Below are 16,094 nucleotides of genomic sequence, written 5' to 3'. Positions count from 1 at the left end.
ATTCACTCTTATAGTGTCCTATTTGAACTGATGCAATACAAATATAATCCATTCATACAATACAAGCCATACTTATTGTGGTTGAGACACAATAGTAGTGCTATTATATCCTATAGTGTTGATAATATCCAACCCTGTAGGGCCAGGTTTGTTTTATTGTGATGATTTTGTATACCCTTTCCAATCACTGGTATACTGCCTCCTATCATAGTTCTGACTCATTCACAGCCTGCATGTGTTTCTCACTCACTCTTATAGTGTCCTATTTAAACTGATACCATAACATATAGTCCATTCATACAATACAGCCATTCTTATTGTGGTTGAGACACAATAGTAGTGCTATTATATCCTATAGTGTTGATAATATCCAACCCATATGCACTATCTGTTTACATCATGTTTATAGCTTATTTTGTATATTGTATATTGGTAGAAATTAAATTGTTTGTATTCTTATTGTATTCTAACGTTTTTATCTATTCTTTTGTTATTATACTGTTTAACTTGCACCAACAAATCCAAAGCAAATTCCTAGTGTATACCTCTTAGACCTGGCAATAAACACGATTCTGATTCTGATATCCCTATATAGGGCCAGGTTTGTTTTATTGTGATGATTTTGTATACCCTTTCCAATCACTGGTATACTGCCTCTATCATATAGTCCTGACTCATTCACAGCGTGCATGTGCTTCTCACTCACTCTTATAGTGTCCTATTTGAACTGTTTGGATAAAATATAGTCCATTCATACAATATACAGCCATACTTATTGTGGTTGAGACACAATAGTAGTGCTATTATATCCTATAGTGTTGGTAATAACCAACCCATATACCCCTATAGGGCCAGGTTTGTTTTATTGTGATGATCCCTTTCCAAAATATCACTAAAACACATTACCTAATGGTGAAACAGACATTACTTTATACAGTATTAACAGGCTGTTTATAACAATCTCCATGTTTTTAGCTGCAGTAAAGCTTTATATACATGTTGTTGATGAAGGTGCTTGTTCTGTTAATGTAATGTGGCCTATAGTTTAGATGTGAGTGTGTCATCAGCCTGTCATCCTACATAACTTACAGGGTTATTTTCCCCACAGTAACCTTGGCCCTACTCTCACATCTCTTTGCCTGGAGTTAGCTGGTAGTAGCCTCTCACTCCTAGTCCGTCCTCTTGGCTAGATTCTGCCATGTTTCTTATGATTTACTTGCACTGGTTGTGGACATACCTTAGAGTCCTATACAGGCTGTTTGGCTCAAGCTCAGAGTCTCTTTGTTTGGCTCAGTTTTTCACACCTCGGTGCAATGTTGGACAAGCACAAACTCTTTCTCTCTCTCTCTCTATCTCTTGTGGACACACACAAGCCTACCATGTTTTCAGCTTAAAGGAAAATTGCTAGGTCATGGTGGTCAGGCATGCATCCATTCACTGAGTCACTGAAGGTTTCAGCCAGTCAAGTCGCTTATTCTACTCTATCAAAGTATCTCATGTATATCCTCGCACAACTATCTTGTTTCCGCGTCATCCGTCCTGTTGTTTGAGCTCTTACAATAAAAGAAGGAACAGACGCTGGAAGACAAAATTATGTTCTTTTTTTCCAGTTTGCTGTGGGAATTTAACCCCTTAATGTTAAAGTGTACGTAGCATAGTATCTCCTTTAACCTGTTAACATCAAGTATAAACATTTAGTTCCCCCTAAAGTAACTTTGAGGTTGCTAAAACCATCTTGTCTGACAGTATCACATGCTGTATGTTCTATATCAGCTTGTTCCAGCTCTTCATTGCAGATACACAATGTTTACAATGAGTGAAATATTCAAAGTAGGGCTGCTTGATTATGGTGAAAATCATAATCATAATTATTTTGGTCAATATTGAGATCACGGTTATTTAACACGATCGCTCATTTACTTTAGAAATATCATGCATTTATTAAACTTAAAAAAAATTCCTTTTACCAGTGTTTTTTCTTGATCTTTAAATATAATTCAACTGAATAATAAATAAATAAATACATTTAGAGCTATGTATAAAATATATGTCAAAATAAATAAGATCAACTATGTTGTAACGCACTGCCACAACCTACTGAAAACTACTAAACATACATATTCAATACATCACATGTCGTAGTGCACTGCCACAACCTACTGAAATCCCCTGAACATATATTCAATATTTTGGTAAACTATATTCAACATATTCTAGTCAGTAACTCAGCGAAAATGGGCGAAAGCGCACCGCTGTAAAGGAAAGGTGGGGTGCGCTTCCATAATCGTTGGAAGCCAAACTTGTAATTGAAAATAAAATTGGATTTGTCACCCAGCCCTAAACCCAAAACTATTCTAGATGTCTTGTTCAGCATTTTATACAGTTTCCCCCCCAAAAAATCTGCCTAACATATTTGGTATCATTGGACATTTTGGGATCTGAACTAGAATTTAAAATGACAAACCCACCAAGTGGGTCAATGCGGTCAATCGGTCCAGGGAACTCAATAAAAATATTTCCAGTTTACATAAAACTAATTCAAAAAGATGACTAGCCCTGCTGACATACTGAAACCCGTTTAAATGGGACACATTCTGTATTTTTCTGACCATACATCAAGATCTTTTCCAGGACTAGAAACACAGATTGCTTATGGTCCAACTTAGAGTCAGCAGGTTCTCTATCTTCACCCCCTCTCGTCAAGAATAGTCCTGATTGTGGCTGACTAATTTTCCAAACACTGCACCCTTAACATAAGGAATTTAGTTTGTCATGATCCTGTTGCCATGTGGTGTTGTCTGGAAGAGTATATAACCAACCATTGTTTCGAAACAGTCACTGGTGCCGGTGATTCAGCGTCATACAAGATCACTCTTGACATCTAGCAAGTACAAGGAATTCCAGCTTGATGCTGCAGATGGGAACACCACAGACTGAGTTAAAGAATATGGAGCAATGAGGTGCACTCATTCAGAAAGTGTGTTTGTGTGCTAACTAAGATGTACTCAAACACTTGAGTAGACAAAAGAGAGGAGCAGACACAAAAAATACTTTGAATGATGACTAGAAAACATTTTCCTTTAAATGATCAGGCAAAGAAATGACTCAGGTTACCCATTAGAGTTCAACAGGCAGCTCCTGCTGTGTCGAAACAGGGACGCAGTGTTGTGGTGTCTGAACATTGAAGAGCTCTCTCTGTATTCTAAGGATGCTTACATGCCTTTCACCTGAGACTCTCATTGTGTTTGTTACTGCCTGTGAACTCTGTTTGTGAGAGAGACTTTTTGATGAATAGAGGGTCAGGTTGAGGAGTAGGGGCAGAGCAAAGCACAGCGGATATTAGTGAACAATTTGTTCTTAATCTCTATGATCCTGGCGGTGCTCGTCATTGAACATACTCAGAACAACAAAACAAGCAGATGTTAGCTGCTGCTAAATGCAAGAACCTAGAATGCCTTTTTTCTACAAAATCCTTTCTTGGATTCTTTGCATACACACAGAGAAATGTTGATAGATAATGAACAATTTGAATTGTTCTGGTTTATATTCACCTCTATTTGTTAATATTATGACTCATCCCATAGTCTACACACATACTTCACATGTTATTTCTACGATCTTCAACGTCTCCCAAATGTTTGCCAGGAGCAACTCTCCAGAGTGAAAGATAAAAAACCACAGATCTAATCTGTGACATCATCAACACACAAATCTGGATTGGCCAAGGGTCAATAAATGGGAGACTGACTTAATGGGTTTGTGAACTGTTTGTTTGAGCTCTTTTACAGCACCATATGTCCCCCATTTACCCACCTTCCACTCAAGTCCCTACTGAAATTCATTCTAGTGTGACCACATGCCTTTAACTGCCTAATCTGAACCACGGGGCAGCCGGTTAGTAAAATGTCCACTCCTGTCACAGTTTTAAATGAATGAGCAGAAAAATTGAATTAGTAGAAAAAATGATAAATGAGTCTGGCAGGATTTTTTTGTGTGGGACCAAAAAGTGCTCAGGCTCATTAAAACATACTAGGTTTCGTTTTGTGTAGAGATATCTCTATGACTTATTGCGGCGAATATAGTTTTAGAAACGCTGCAGTAAGAAATGGTGCACATTTTCCATGGAGGCTGGCAGATGAACTGCTTTGGCTAATTATTAGTTTCACTTTGATCTGATGATGGTTTGTGGAAGCCTGTAGGATACACGCATGCCAGCACAGATGTACACACACAGAACCCCGCTCTGTCTCAGACACATGTGCACAGACTATATCAGGCGCTGTGTGGTGGCTGAGTGAGGAGTGTGGAGAGGCGGCTGACCCACTTCTGCTCTCTAAACCAGTTCCCTGACATTGGAGGCTTCCACTGGGTGTGAACAATGATTAAGTTTATGACCAAAGACTGACTGATAATGACATTCCCATCAGCCTCAGTTGCACTTTTCTTGTGTTTAGTGCTAATTAGCAAATGTTAGCCTGCTAACACATTAAATGTAGACAGAGCACATGGTCAGCATTATGCTTGCTAAAGTTAGCATCTAGCTCAAAGCACCACCGCCTCACAGAGCTGCTAGCATGGCTGCATGGCTGTAGAGCCTTGAGTATGGATGTGTAAAGAGAACTGGATACAGCGTTGGAGGCGGGCGACCGTTCATTCTTATGAAAGTGTCTCAGTGTGGCTCATGAAGCCAAAATGGCTCGACTGCCGAGTGATAATGCGCCCGGATCTTCCGGCGATCTTCCGCATCCATTGGACCAATAGAGCAGGCGCAGTAGCGTTTCCTGTAACTCCATCTCCCAGCCCGCAGTCCAGCCTCGGTCTGGGTCTCATTCACATGAACGGAGGAAGGATTCGGCTATTAGTGCATTTTACAACTTTTAGGGCATAATGATTTAAATAAGGGCTATTCAAGTGTTCGTACTGGGAAGTTGATTTACCTCCAAAAAAAATTGTCCGCTAATTTACGGACGTCTCCTTCCCAATGTAAGTCTATGGGAAAAAGTGTTTCACGTGACGGACACGGAAGTTGTAGTACCGCCGTTTGGCCACTTCGGAAATTTGCTTCAAAGCCTGGCACTCTTCCTGGGGGCTTGGCCTTAAGGCAAACACACCAAACCGACATCAGAGAACTAGCGGCTACGAAGGACGTCTATGCGTCGCCTCACTTTGCCTGTGTTTTGGCCAAAAAGTTGCACTCGAACACACCGCAAAGACTACAGCCGACTACCACGTACGTCCTGTGCCTGCGTTAGATGAAGTAACTCTCCAGACCAGCAGGGTAGTCTGTATTCGTCATTCAAAAGGGAAACTGGAAGATCTAGGACAGCAGATATACAAGCCGCTATTGTGATACATGTATGAAATAAAGCAGCTTTTGCCGACTATTTGTAAACATAAACTGTAGCATGGCTAGCAGGCTAACAACAGCAGTCCATAAAGTTTTTAATTAAACATTGTTTTATCAAACATCTTACAGTCATTAACCTCTGTCCCTATCTGTGCAGTCCCTACAGCCATTATTTTGTTATATTTGTATTCATTTGCTGTGTAATTCTATGAACAGAGATAATAGAGTGCTGCAGGAACGAGTCCTAAAACCCGGAAATGAGTCAGCATTTTAGCACTTCCGGTTCCCTCGTCTCAAAGTCAATGTTTTTTTGAATGGGAATCAGTAAATGTTCCACACTTGAATTTTGAAGCATTTACATGTCTTAAAAAAGGCGGTTGCTAACAAGTGGCTAAATGAGACTACAAGACATCATCACGCCAACAGCTTTTCACTTCTGGCGATTGCATTCACACTTTTTAACAAATAGTTGTTTAATTAATTTTCTGTTGATTTAACTTATCTTTTCAGCACCATTATAGATGAGTATGTCTGTGAGGACATGCACACAGTTTTGATCAGTTTACTAGTTTGACTGACTGTGGATTTGATGTCAGAATTACTGGTGACGGTTTCACATCTCACCGCAGATGTGCAGAAATCTGACACAAAGAAATCAGTCCTCAGAAGAGGGATTCACGATGACGCAAATGAACTGATAACTAGAAGAAATATCGTTCTTCCCATGGTTTGCTAAAATTGGACTTGCTAAATTTTTCATCAATGCTCTTTTCTAATCAGTGGATATGGAGGATCATTCCCCCTGTGGCAGAAATGCACTGATGCGTGCAGTAGTAGTCGAAATGTTGAAATTCTGACTCAATTTAAGCTTTGATTCAGATTGGGTCTGAAGTTAAGACTTACAAAGTAGAGATACTTTTTGTAATGCATGATAAACCACATGGCAGCTGTTTCCTCTTTCTTCTAATTCAATGCACAGATATGCAAAACGAATCTCTCCTTATTTTATCTCCTCTCTCATCTTCTCTGTGTAGAGAGTGTGAGGGATGCAGTGGGGAGGAAGGTGAAGCTGTCGCTGAGGAGGAGAGTCAAACTGGAGATCAAAGGAGACAAGACGGAGAACAGAGTCTTGGTGAGTCAACTCCTGCTGCTTTCAAGCTACTCCTTCATTAAGGGGAGTAAAATCTCTGTCTGTCTTTTTCTCCCACGTTTCTCTGCTCTTGAAATGTACAGATTTCATTTAAGAACATCAAAACCTCCCTGTTTTCATCTCTCGTCTTCAGCACTGGAAAGCCATTCATTATTTTAGCCGTCACAGTGAGCATCACTTCACTGCTTTGTCACTCGCTCTTTTCAAGTTCAGTTCTACTTCGATTTTGGGGTAATTTCCTGCAAGTCAAAGTTAGAGAGATTGTAAGAAACAGTACTCACATCACCCTGAACATCTCCTGTCTCATTTAGTCTGAGGACTGGGCATTATAGTAAAGTCGTAATGTGAAAATTCCCAAACTGTTTCCAAAAGGCATCATTATCTTTCAGTAACGCTGGTCACATTCACTTTAAGTGGAACCAGCATCATCTTGTATGCAGAGAGGTTTCTTTCATTTATAAGAAGGTTTTGTAAATGATTGCCAGTATGCTTCCCAGTATCTGGGTCGTGAGATTTTCTCTGTGGGGTTATATGTGTGCCAAAGTTTTAAAGAGTCCTTTGCAAATTGCACAAGAAAGTGTTACACAAGATCTGAATGACTAATGATCTATCATCGCAGTTTGATGAATCTCACTCAAATATGGAAATGAGCGATGGATTCAGTAAGTTCGCCCTGTTTTTTGGCCTATATTTATTTACATTTTGGCAATGGGCACCATCAAAAGTATGCCGGCTTAGCAGTTCTTGTTTGCAATGTACCCATGGGTGTACAGACAACTATCACTGGATTACTTTGATACTGAAGAAAACCTAAAAACGTGGTGATTCTGTGGCAAGTTCTGAAGTTATAAGGAGCATCTTTTTTCTGTGATTTCTAAACAGATTTTTGGACTTTTTTTGCGACGTACATCAGAGATAATGATACCCTTTGGAAAGTGTAAGACACACTAAATCTAAAAATTTGCGTACTATGTTTGTGTGTTGAAATTGACTGAGTTATGACTCCAAGAAAGAGTACGATTTTGATGCGAATTGCTGCAATCAGGCGCTAAGGGTATTAAAGTACCTACTGTTGACTTGATCAGTGGGCCAAACTGCAATAACTACCTTCCTGTTGTTTTCAGATCCCGGCACAAACCTGTCTCTTTCACTTCATGCAGTATCTGCCTCACGCCTCTTTCTTTAGCCTCAATGAAAAGTCATGCTAAAACAATAAAAGCAGCAGCTAAAGTTAAACACACTGACCCAATACTGAGGTAATTCATCCAGTCACACCTCTGACCTCTATCCACATCAGCCCTCAGTGTGTCTATTGGCCAGGTGGAAATAGCAGCTCAGGCCATTAACTGCTGGCCACGGAGCAGTTCATCCACTGAATGCTAAATAATTAATACCTGGTAGATCATTAAAAATGCATATTGGCTCTTTCTGGGCTTAAACCAGATAAAAAGCTGAAGATAGTTAAGACAGAAAAGTTCCCTCAGTAAATCAATGTCGCATCATGAGACGGGTCCATAAAGTTTGATGGTTGAATCGGAAAGCTTTCAGTTGCTGTGAATGAATCTGCACAACATTTAATAGGTGGCAGGAGCATTTTAGTTATACGACTCTTAGTGGGATGAGAAGCTTGTAGTTATAAAGCTCTGTGTGGAATAGACAAAGAAATTAGGTTGGAGTGAAACTTTTAAAAGCTTTGTGAACACAGACAAGTTGTCTGCTGTATGATTTGATACTGTGTGACATTAACAGAAATATCAGCCAGACCCCTGGGCATGACAACACTTACATTTTTTTAACTTTAATATCCAGACATTTGTAGTTACTGCAGCAAATTAAATATGTCATCTAGGGACATACGCAGAGAGAGAGGTGAGAGACAGCAATCTTTTGTACTCACTAAATGATCTGGGAACACGCTGAGGTGGGAAGCAGCAGGAGAGTATGCGAGAGCATTGCACTTGTCAGTTTATGTAAAGTAATTATTAACTGGAGACACGTCATTACTGTGGGAATCTGGAGCCATCAGTGTTATAGCAGCAAGGAATATGGAGATCTACTGAAACATTCATTTAAGTCTCTATGAGGATGTCTTCATAGTGAAATATCAACTTATAATATTCACCATATTCTAATTTCCTCCAATATATTGTAACAAAATCTTGACTTAAAGGAAAATTCCAGTATTTTTCTTTACTTATTCTTAAAGCCAATGTTAAAGCCAATTAAATAAACTTGAATTTTACGTAAATCTTTTAAAACTCTTGTCTCTAAAGTAGCCCCTGGTTTAGCTATTGTAGCTAACTGCATATCAATGTACCTCTGGGGCAACCTGCCAGTATATATGCCTTGTATACTGTATATGACCCATAGTCAGCATGGCCACAATTATGAGAAAAAGTTACACTAAAGGACCAGTGTGTAACAATTAGGGGGATCTATTGGCAGAAATGGGATATAATATTAATAAGTATGTTTTCTTTTGTGTAAAATCACCTGATAATAAGAAGCGTGATTTCGTTAGAATGAGCCCTTCATATCTACATAGGGATCGGGTCCCCTCTCCACAGAGTCCGCCATGCTGCACCGCCATGTTTCAACAGTAGCTCAGAACGGACAAACCAAACTCTGTTAACTTTTCCTGCTTGGGCCGAAGTCAGGAACGTTACTCGCTCCCGTCGCCGCTCTCTCTCGCTTCACCACTCACATCCCATGTACACACACAGTCTAAGCACTCAACTCTTAAAGCATCTGGCTCTAGAGAGGGCCACCATAGTAATCCTAAACGCTTGGCACATGGTAGAAGTTGTAATCAGCAACCTCACCGCTAGATACCACCAGACCCTACACACTGTTCCTTTAAGTTTCCCTTAAAGAACTTTGAGAGTTGCCCATACTGATTTGTGTTGTCCTTGATCGCACACACTATTGCTTTAGTGTGGAATTGATGTTTTTTTTTTGGTTGTATTCAGTTCATTCATTCTTCAGTAATCTGCCGAAGCAAGACAGCACAAAAAAGCTGCATATTTTTTAATAATCTAGTCCAGTCAAATGCTTGGTTTGAGGCTGACTCTCTTGACGTGGTTATGACAACAATGTCATCATGTGGGAGCTGGAAACAGAGGCTATAGTAGTGCACACACACACACACACACACACACACACACACACACACACACTAAACAATGCAAAGCAGTGGGAGTCAGTACTGGGAAGTGAGGAATTCCAGTGGAGTGGTTCTGGTATTTCATCCAGACGCAGAGCATGAGAATGACTCGGTGAGTTTGTATCAACGCTCTGCTTGACCGGACTGAACAAATAAAGCACTGTTTGTTGGTCTGCAGAAAAACACAGTCTGAGAAACCGATTATACAGGAAGTGGCTCAGGGAGAAAACAAATGTTAGACATGATGGAAGAACAATATATTTACAGATTGTTTAGAGATCCGATGTTATAAATGGGGGCTGTAAAGTGAAACACAGTCTTAAATGTTTCTGAGACGTGTATGGGCATGATGAAGCAGAATGTTAAAGGACCACTCTGCAGATTTTTACACAAGATCACTTTATTCGTCACAGCCTGTGAAATCTCATCTGTTCTTTCAAAAAAAAAAATCGGTCTGTCCTTCAGCTTTATGAAAGTGCAATTTTAAATTGCAGGAGTACCCCTTTAAGATTTTAGATTTATATTCTATTTTTACAGTGATCACAGATGTAATAAAATGAGAGAAATAAGAATTAAGTAACATGTTAATGCCCATTAATAAATATTTCTATGAATGTGCCAGAATTTGCCAAAAGGCAATTTTTTTTAAACCTGCAGTCCCTGGTTGGATGTTACATAGTCACCCTAAAAAAAAAGTATAGAAAGTTCGCGTATGTATAAATTACTGGAAAGAGTATAAGAGTACGTTTTTTTTGTGCCCTTAAACTGACTTGGCTCCGCCTGTGCATAACATATTCGATAACGTAATCTCAATGAAATCAGCATGCTAAACAATGGTAGAACAATAAGGAAAGTCATAAAATAACAGGTCAAATGAAGATAAAAACATTACAAAACTGTGATTATGACAGAAATGTAGTTGCAGTTGAGTGTGATAATGAGTCTGAGAGTGTTATAAAGTAAAAGTGTACTTGTACATGTTTGAGACGAGCAAAAGACGAAGGTGGAAGGGCAAAATATGAGTCAAATATGTATTAACACATGAAGATGTCCAGCTACTTAAAGCAGTATAAACTGCACTGCTGTCTGTTGGAGAGTAATCGAGTAATCTGTGTGAATAATGGAGATAAAAAGTGACTAATTTAATTGACTGACTAATTCTGCTGCCTGCTTTCTGCGGCTGAGAGTGCAACACACACCTGTGGGTGTGACATTTAATCTGGATGTGACATTTAATCAGACAATATTACTGTGTTAACACAACAGAGTCGTCTGTTCAAACCACTTTGACATTATGTTACGCGCCACGACGATGTATGTTAGAGGTTTTAAACGGCTATGCAATGAATATTGAGCATCTCTCCACCATTATTACACATCTAGCTACCCGATGTATAAAGTAGGCCCTCCCTATAAATCACATCAAATGTCAAATACACAACCGATTTATCTCCCATTGTGATTTACCGTCCAGATTTGACGTTTTTCGTTGGCATTTATTGAACTTCCCTTGTCAGTTTACTGCAGCCACATACAGTAGAGAGTTTGATTTACTACTTCAGACAACACAGGGCATCTATCTACAGTGTAAACTACGCCGATAATGAGGGGAGGAATATGGTTATTTCCTCTATCAATTTGCTTGTCTGTCAAATACACACAAGGCTCTCCCCTTTTTTCCCGCGGAGCTTCGCTCAGACTGGGAGTGGAGCACTACAGAGCCCGAGGCATCTCTTAAGCACACTAAAGCCTGATAGATACAGTCATCTCCCTCCTTTGAAGACGGAGGGATGAAGGAGGTAGAGATAATAACATCAGTCCATCAAACACACCCCGGGGAAGAGGCGACGGGAGAAGAGGGAGGGCGGGAGACGGAGGGAGAGGAAAAACGGGCGATGAGACGTACTGTACAGGGCAGAGGGGATGGAGAGGGTGAAAGAGCAGAATTAAAAAAGCTGTAAACTGTAAAACTCTTGCAGTGTGATGGACAGAAATCACCAGTGACGTAGTGTGAAGCCGGAAAAAAATGGAGATTACCCAGCAGTCATGTTGTCATTTAAAAGATATTAACGCAACGTAATGTCACAATGAAAGTAAATGTTAAGTTTATACAGAAGTATTGGATTGCTAATGGCGTTGCTATGTAAAATCATTCAACATAAACCTATATTATAAGTGGTGAACAGCTTGACTCCCATCATTTTGTCAGACCTAGAGATCATAAATGCTTTCTGTTGTCCTGCCATTACTCATGTAGCAGTGTTACTCATTAAATCTACAGCACTGGAGGGTTGGCGTGGTGTCAAACTTCCTCTTGATCTCCTGGTGTGAATAAAGGAAAGTGTATGTTTATGTCTGTTTGTTCTAGCCAGAGACTGTCACCAATAGTTAACAGCTTTTTTATTGCATCTCATTGTTTGCTTTGTATGTGGGAGTGGCACTAACAAAGCACCAAGCTGCTACACATCAACACAATTATTAATCTTGAATCACACAGGTTTTAATCTTATTTTTATTCCACTTTCAAGATGATGAAGATTGAGTAGAGCCAATATCTGACTCCAGGATGTCAGCATTCATACATTTCTTTAAACTACTTAGTTGTACGTCAAAATGGGTCCCACCACCCAAACACATGTTCTTAGATGACAATGGTTTTCTGTTAAAAATGACTTTACATCACATTTTTACATTACACTGCGGAGAATAATCTGTCATACAATCATCTTGTGTCACATTCAATTAGGGCTTTAAGGATTTTTTGTATGACAGAGGATAAAACATGGACTAATCCTGTCTAGTCACTTGTATACTGTCAACAAAGAAATAGCATGTAGCTAACTTACTGGAGAAATAGTGCGTCACAGCATCACTGTAGCTCTCTATATTTCTGTTTCCTTGGCCTGAAATGTGGTTTCAACTTTTAAACCACAGGAAGTTAGTCTTTTCTTCAGCACTGTGCTTTACTCCACTTCTTTCCAGATTTTTATCTTAATTGTCTTGACCACACATTTGCACACATCACCCCTCATCATTTCAAACATTTGTCTCCTTGATAACTAAATCCATAATGTGTATATACTGTATATAAAAAAGTTTGCAATGTGGATTTTTAAACGCTGAAACTGTAGTGACCCTTCTTTGTCAGATTCCTCAAACTTGCAGCTTGTCCTAACATGACTCTGCTGATTATAGCTTTGAAGAAAATGGGAACTTAGAGCATTTTACTGAAGAATAATTCAATAGTAGGCCAACAGAAAGTTTGGCCATTTCCAAGTCTAACAAAATGATGGGAACCGAACTGTTATGAAAGAACAATTAAGCCTTAATAATTGTATTTCATTGCAAATTCATCGCAGCAATTGTACAAATATTGTGTTTGTTAAGAACACTAATGTCCTGTAATGTAGTCCCAAGGTAAAAAATGTTTCAGAACCCATGCTTACATCTGAGAACAGACCAAAGCCTAGAGTGTTGTCCAACTTTTTTTTCCCGCCACCCGTATCTCCTTTTCATTAACCTCGAGGTCTGTCATTAGGGGCAGTGAGAAATGGAAGTGACCCAGTTCTGTACTCCCTGATGATCACCTGTAATGTCCTCTCATGGGAAAACTGCAGTGGTGTCTTTTGTTAATGGTGCTAAAACCTCTTCCTTGAAGTTCTGCAAAGCAAGTATCCTCTCAATTTTTAATTCCCTTTGATAACAGGCTATGGTATGCAGACTTTGCTGTAGGCTGTTGAAGTTTTGTATAGAGTGGCTACTTTCTTTACAGAAAAGTTTTAAAAATGGATGTGAATTTATTGCAACATCTACATTTTAAGTATTGCTAGCTCTGGTTGGTTGGTTGGTTGGTCGCTATATATTTTCCAGTGATCAGAGAATGATGATTTAAGAGGGAAGTGCTGGAAAAGAATCAATTAAGAAGGAGATAGATTAGTATTTTTTAATTGATATGATATTCCACCATAATGTTGCAATATCCATGTTGTATATAAAGGAACCACAATCCCTATTAGTCCTACAGTCAATATGAATGTATATAGTATGTAGGGGGTTGAGAAATACTGCAAATTGTCATGCAACATCACATGACCCGTTTTGTAAGTGATTTAGTTATGTCACATAAAATATATCAGCACGGAGCATTTATGTTTTTTGTGTACTTTGTGTGTGCATTTATTTAGTTTTTAAAGACCTACAATAGAATGTACGTTATTGGGTTTTCTTGTATGCAGTGAGAGTTAGAGATGTAACGAGAACCGATAATTCGGGACCAGGTCGATGTCAAAAAACTGAAAACGTGACGGTACTTGTTTTTCTACAGTAACAAAGGTAACGTAGGTACTGTCGGGTCGAGACTAATGGCGTCCCGTCGACCCGGGGACGATAGAAAATGTCCCTGATAATGCTACATTGTGAACAACAAATCTGTGTTGAAATCGGCAGAAGGAGAGCTGGTTAACGTTAGCTGTTAGCAGTCGATGGGCGGCACAGTCCTACTTGGCTAAATAATTGAGCTAAAAGCTAATGTACGGAGGTTGAATTAAGTTACAATATGATGCGTCGAGCCCTATACGAAGGTAAATTATAACGTTATCACGATGTATTCAAATGTAATCTTGTCAAATTTAGTTTTTGGTGAGAAACTTGAGGCAGATCAACAGGGATTAATAATAAATTCACAAAAAAAACAGTATGCAACTGGTAATAAAGGAGTGTATGTTGAAGTACATGGGATTTATTGTTTTACTTTTGTTTTTTCGAGAATCGAGAATCACGAAATTTCACTGGTATTGGTATCGACCACTAAATATATGGTATAGGGGCATCCCTAGTGACTCTTTCAATGGAGTGTTAAACATGTTAAAGTTTCTCATTCTGTGGAGAGCAAACATCACTTTGTTTCTCTGTTCTGTGCCTTTAAAGTATCCGGCAACTTCATGGTTAATCTTTCTTTCCCTCCTCCTTTCTTTTTTTTCCTCAAAGTCATTCAGTGGGTGTTTGTATTTTGGGATTTGTGGTCAGAGCAGAGTCTGGCAAAAACCACAGTGACCTTACAGGTTCTTCCCTTTTAGTTTGCTTTTATTCTTTAGGTTGGGAATCATTTTGTATTAACAGTATGTATTTGAAGCTTTGCTTGGTTGAATTAACACAGAGATGCTGTTCTTTGTCCTTTAATCTAGGTTCAGCCTGAGTTCAACCTGTTATAATGCTGTTTGGCACATGGTCATTGTGTCTATTAAATAGTTAACTCTGTTTGAAGGTTCTCTCTGTGTTTTCCACCATGATGCTGTGGTGCTTATTAACATAATTGGGGTGACATTAAGAGCTAACCAGGCAGAAAAAATGTGTCAAACAGGTCACTATTCCCTGCTGAGTATATACTGTACTACAGTGACTGTACAGTCCACTATAGCGGGGCCTTTAATGATTTGTGTTTTGTCAAATGGACCAGATTAGAGTCCTGCAATTACACTTACAATTTTAATGTGATGTTTTACTGTACAATGCTTAAGAGGATTAAGGTGAAACAGAAAATGAATTAATGTTTTTTTACTCTTAAACTTAACAATTCAAGTTTGCTCAAAACTGTTATGTAAACCAAATAACAGAAGACAAAACTTACTCAAAACGTCTAAATGATTTAAATGTCTTATTGATACATTCTTTTGTAGACAAATGTAAAAAAATAAATAATAATACATCCATAGAGTTTTACCCGCTGTCTTTTCCTGAAGAAAAACATTTTTTGATTGTGAATTAATAATTTTAAAAAATTTGGCGGGTCCAAAATTAATGTTTTGTTTATCTCTTTGGAAGATATCACACGTTTGGTTCCCACTTCTAACAAAACTTGTGAGTCAATAGTATAACAACGTTGGCATGACGCGGTATCCCTGGGTTCGTCAGTTAGTGTGGAAAAAAAATGGATAAATGGCTGAGATTGACGTTAAGTGGCTGGCAACGGCTTGTTGTGAAGTGAATGCAATGGATGGGGGAGGGAGAATGCGACATCTAGTGGCTGAATGTTATCAATGTTATAAATAGCACCTTTAAGAAAGTGCACAAAGTGACGTGTTTATACTGTATGTCTTGGTTTGTCCGAAATTTACAATGATGGAAAACAGAGAATAACAGCAAATCTTCACATTTGAGAAGATGGAATCAGCAAATGTTTGAAAAAAAACCTTCAGCAATTAATCAATGATCAAAGTAGTTGCTAAATTAATCAACTAATTGATTTTAAAAATGGCCAATATTATCTCTCAAATCTAAAGATCCAATAGTAAGAATTTTGTTGAAGTGTTTTTGGTTGTAATTTTTGAATTACTCATTAAGTAACATACTATCCTTTCAAAGACAGTAACACCTATGTGCAATTTAGAGTTTCCAATCCCTCATACTTGCAACATAGGAGGGGAAAACATACAAAC

At 38.7% G+C, this 16,094-nt stretch overlaps 2 protein-coding genes across 3 annotated transcripts in view; one reads left to right on the top strand and one right to left on the bottom strand.

The window, feature by feature from the left end:
- The window catches only part of mal2 (mal, T cell differentiation protein 2), a 321,233-nt gene that overhangs the window by 117,889 nt on the left and 187,250 nt on the right, over positions 1-16,094 (bottom strand). The gene's annotated exons all lie outside the window — the stretch shown is intronic.
- Positions 1-16,094, top strand: part of LOC141779383 (F-actin-uncapping protein LRRC16A-like) — a 76,544-nt gene that overhangs the window by 523 nt on the left and 59,927 nt on the right. For both annotated transcript variants that reach the window (XM_074654190.1, XM_074654189.1), the window contains exon 2: positions 6,382-6,479. In XM_074654190.1, coding sequence (XP_074510291.1) covers positions 6,382-6,479 — 98 coding nt within the window. The remainder of the gene's footprint in view (positions 1-6,381; positions 6,480-16,094) is intronic.

The sequence above is a fragment of the Sebastes fasciatus genome, chromosome 12, assembly GCF_043250625.1.
Source record: "Sebastes fasciatus isolate fSebFas1 chromosome 12, fSebFas1.pri, whole genome shotgun sequence".
NCBI classification, from domain to species: Eukaryota; Metazoa; Chordata; class Actinopteri; order Perciformes; family Sebastidae; genus Sebastes; species Sebastes fasciatus.
This window is presented reverse-complemented; position numbering and strand designations above follow the sequence as displayed.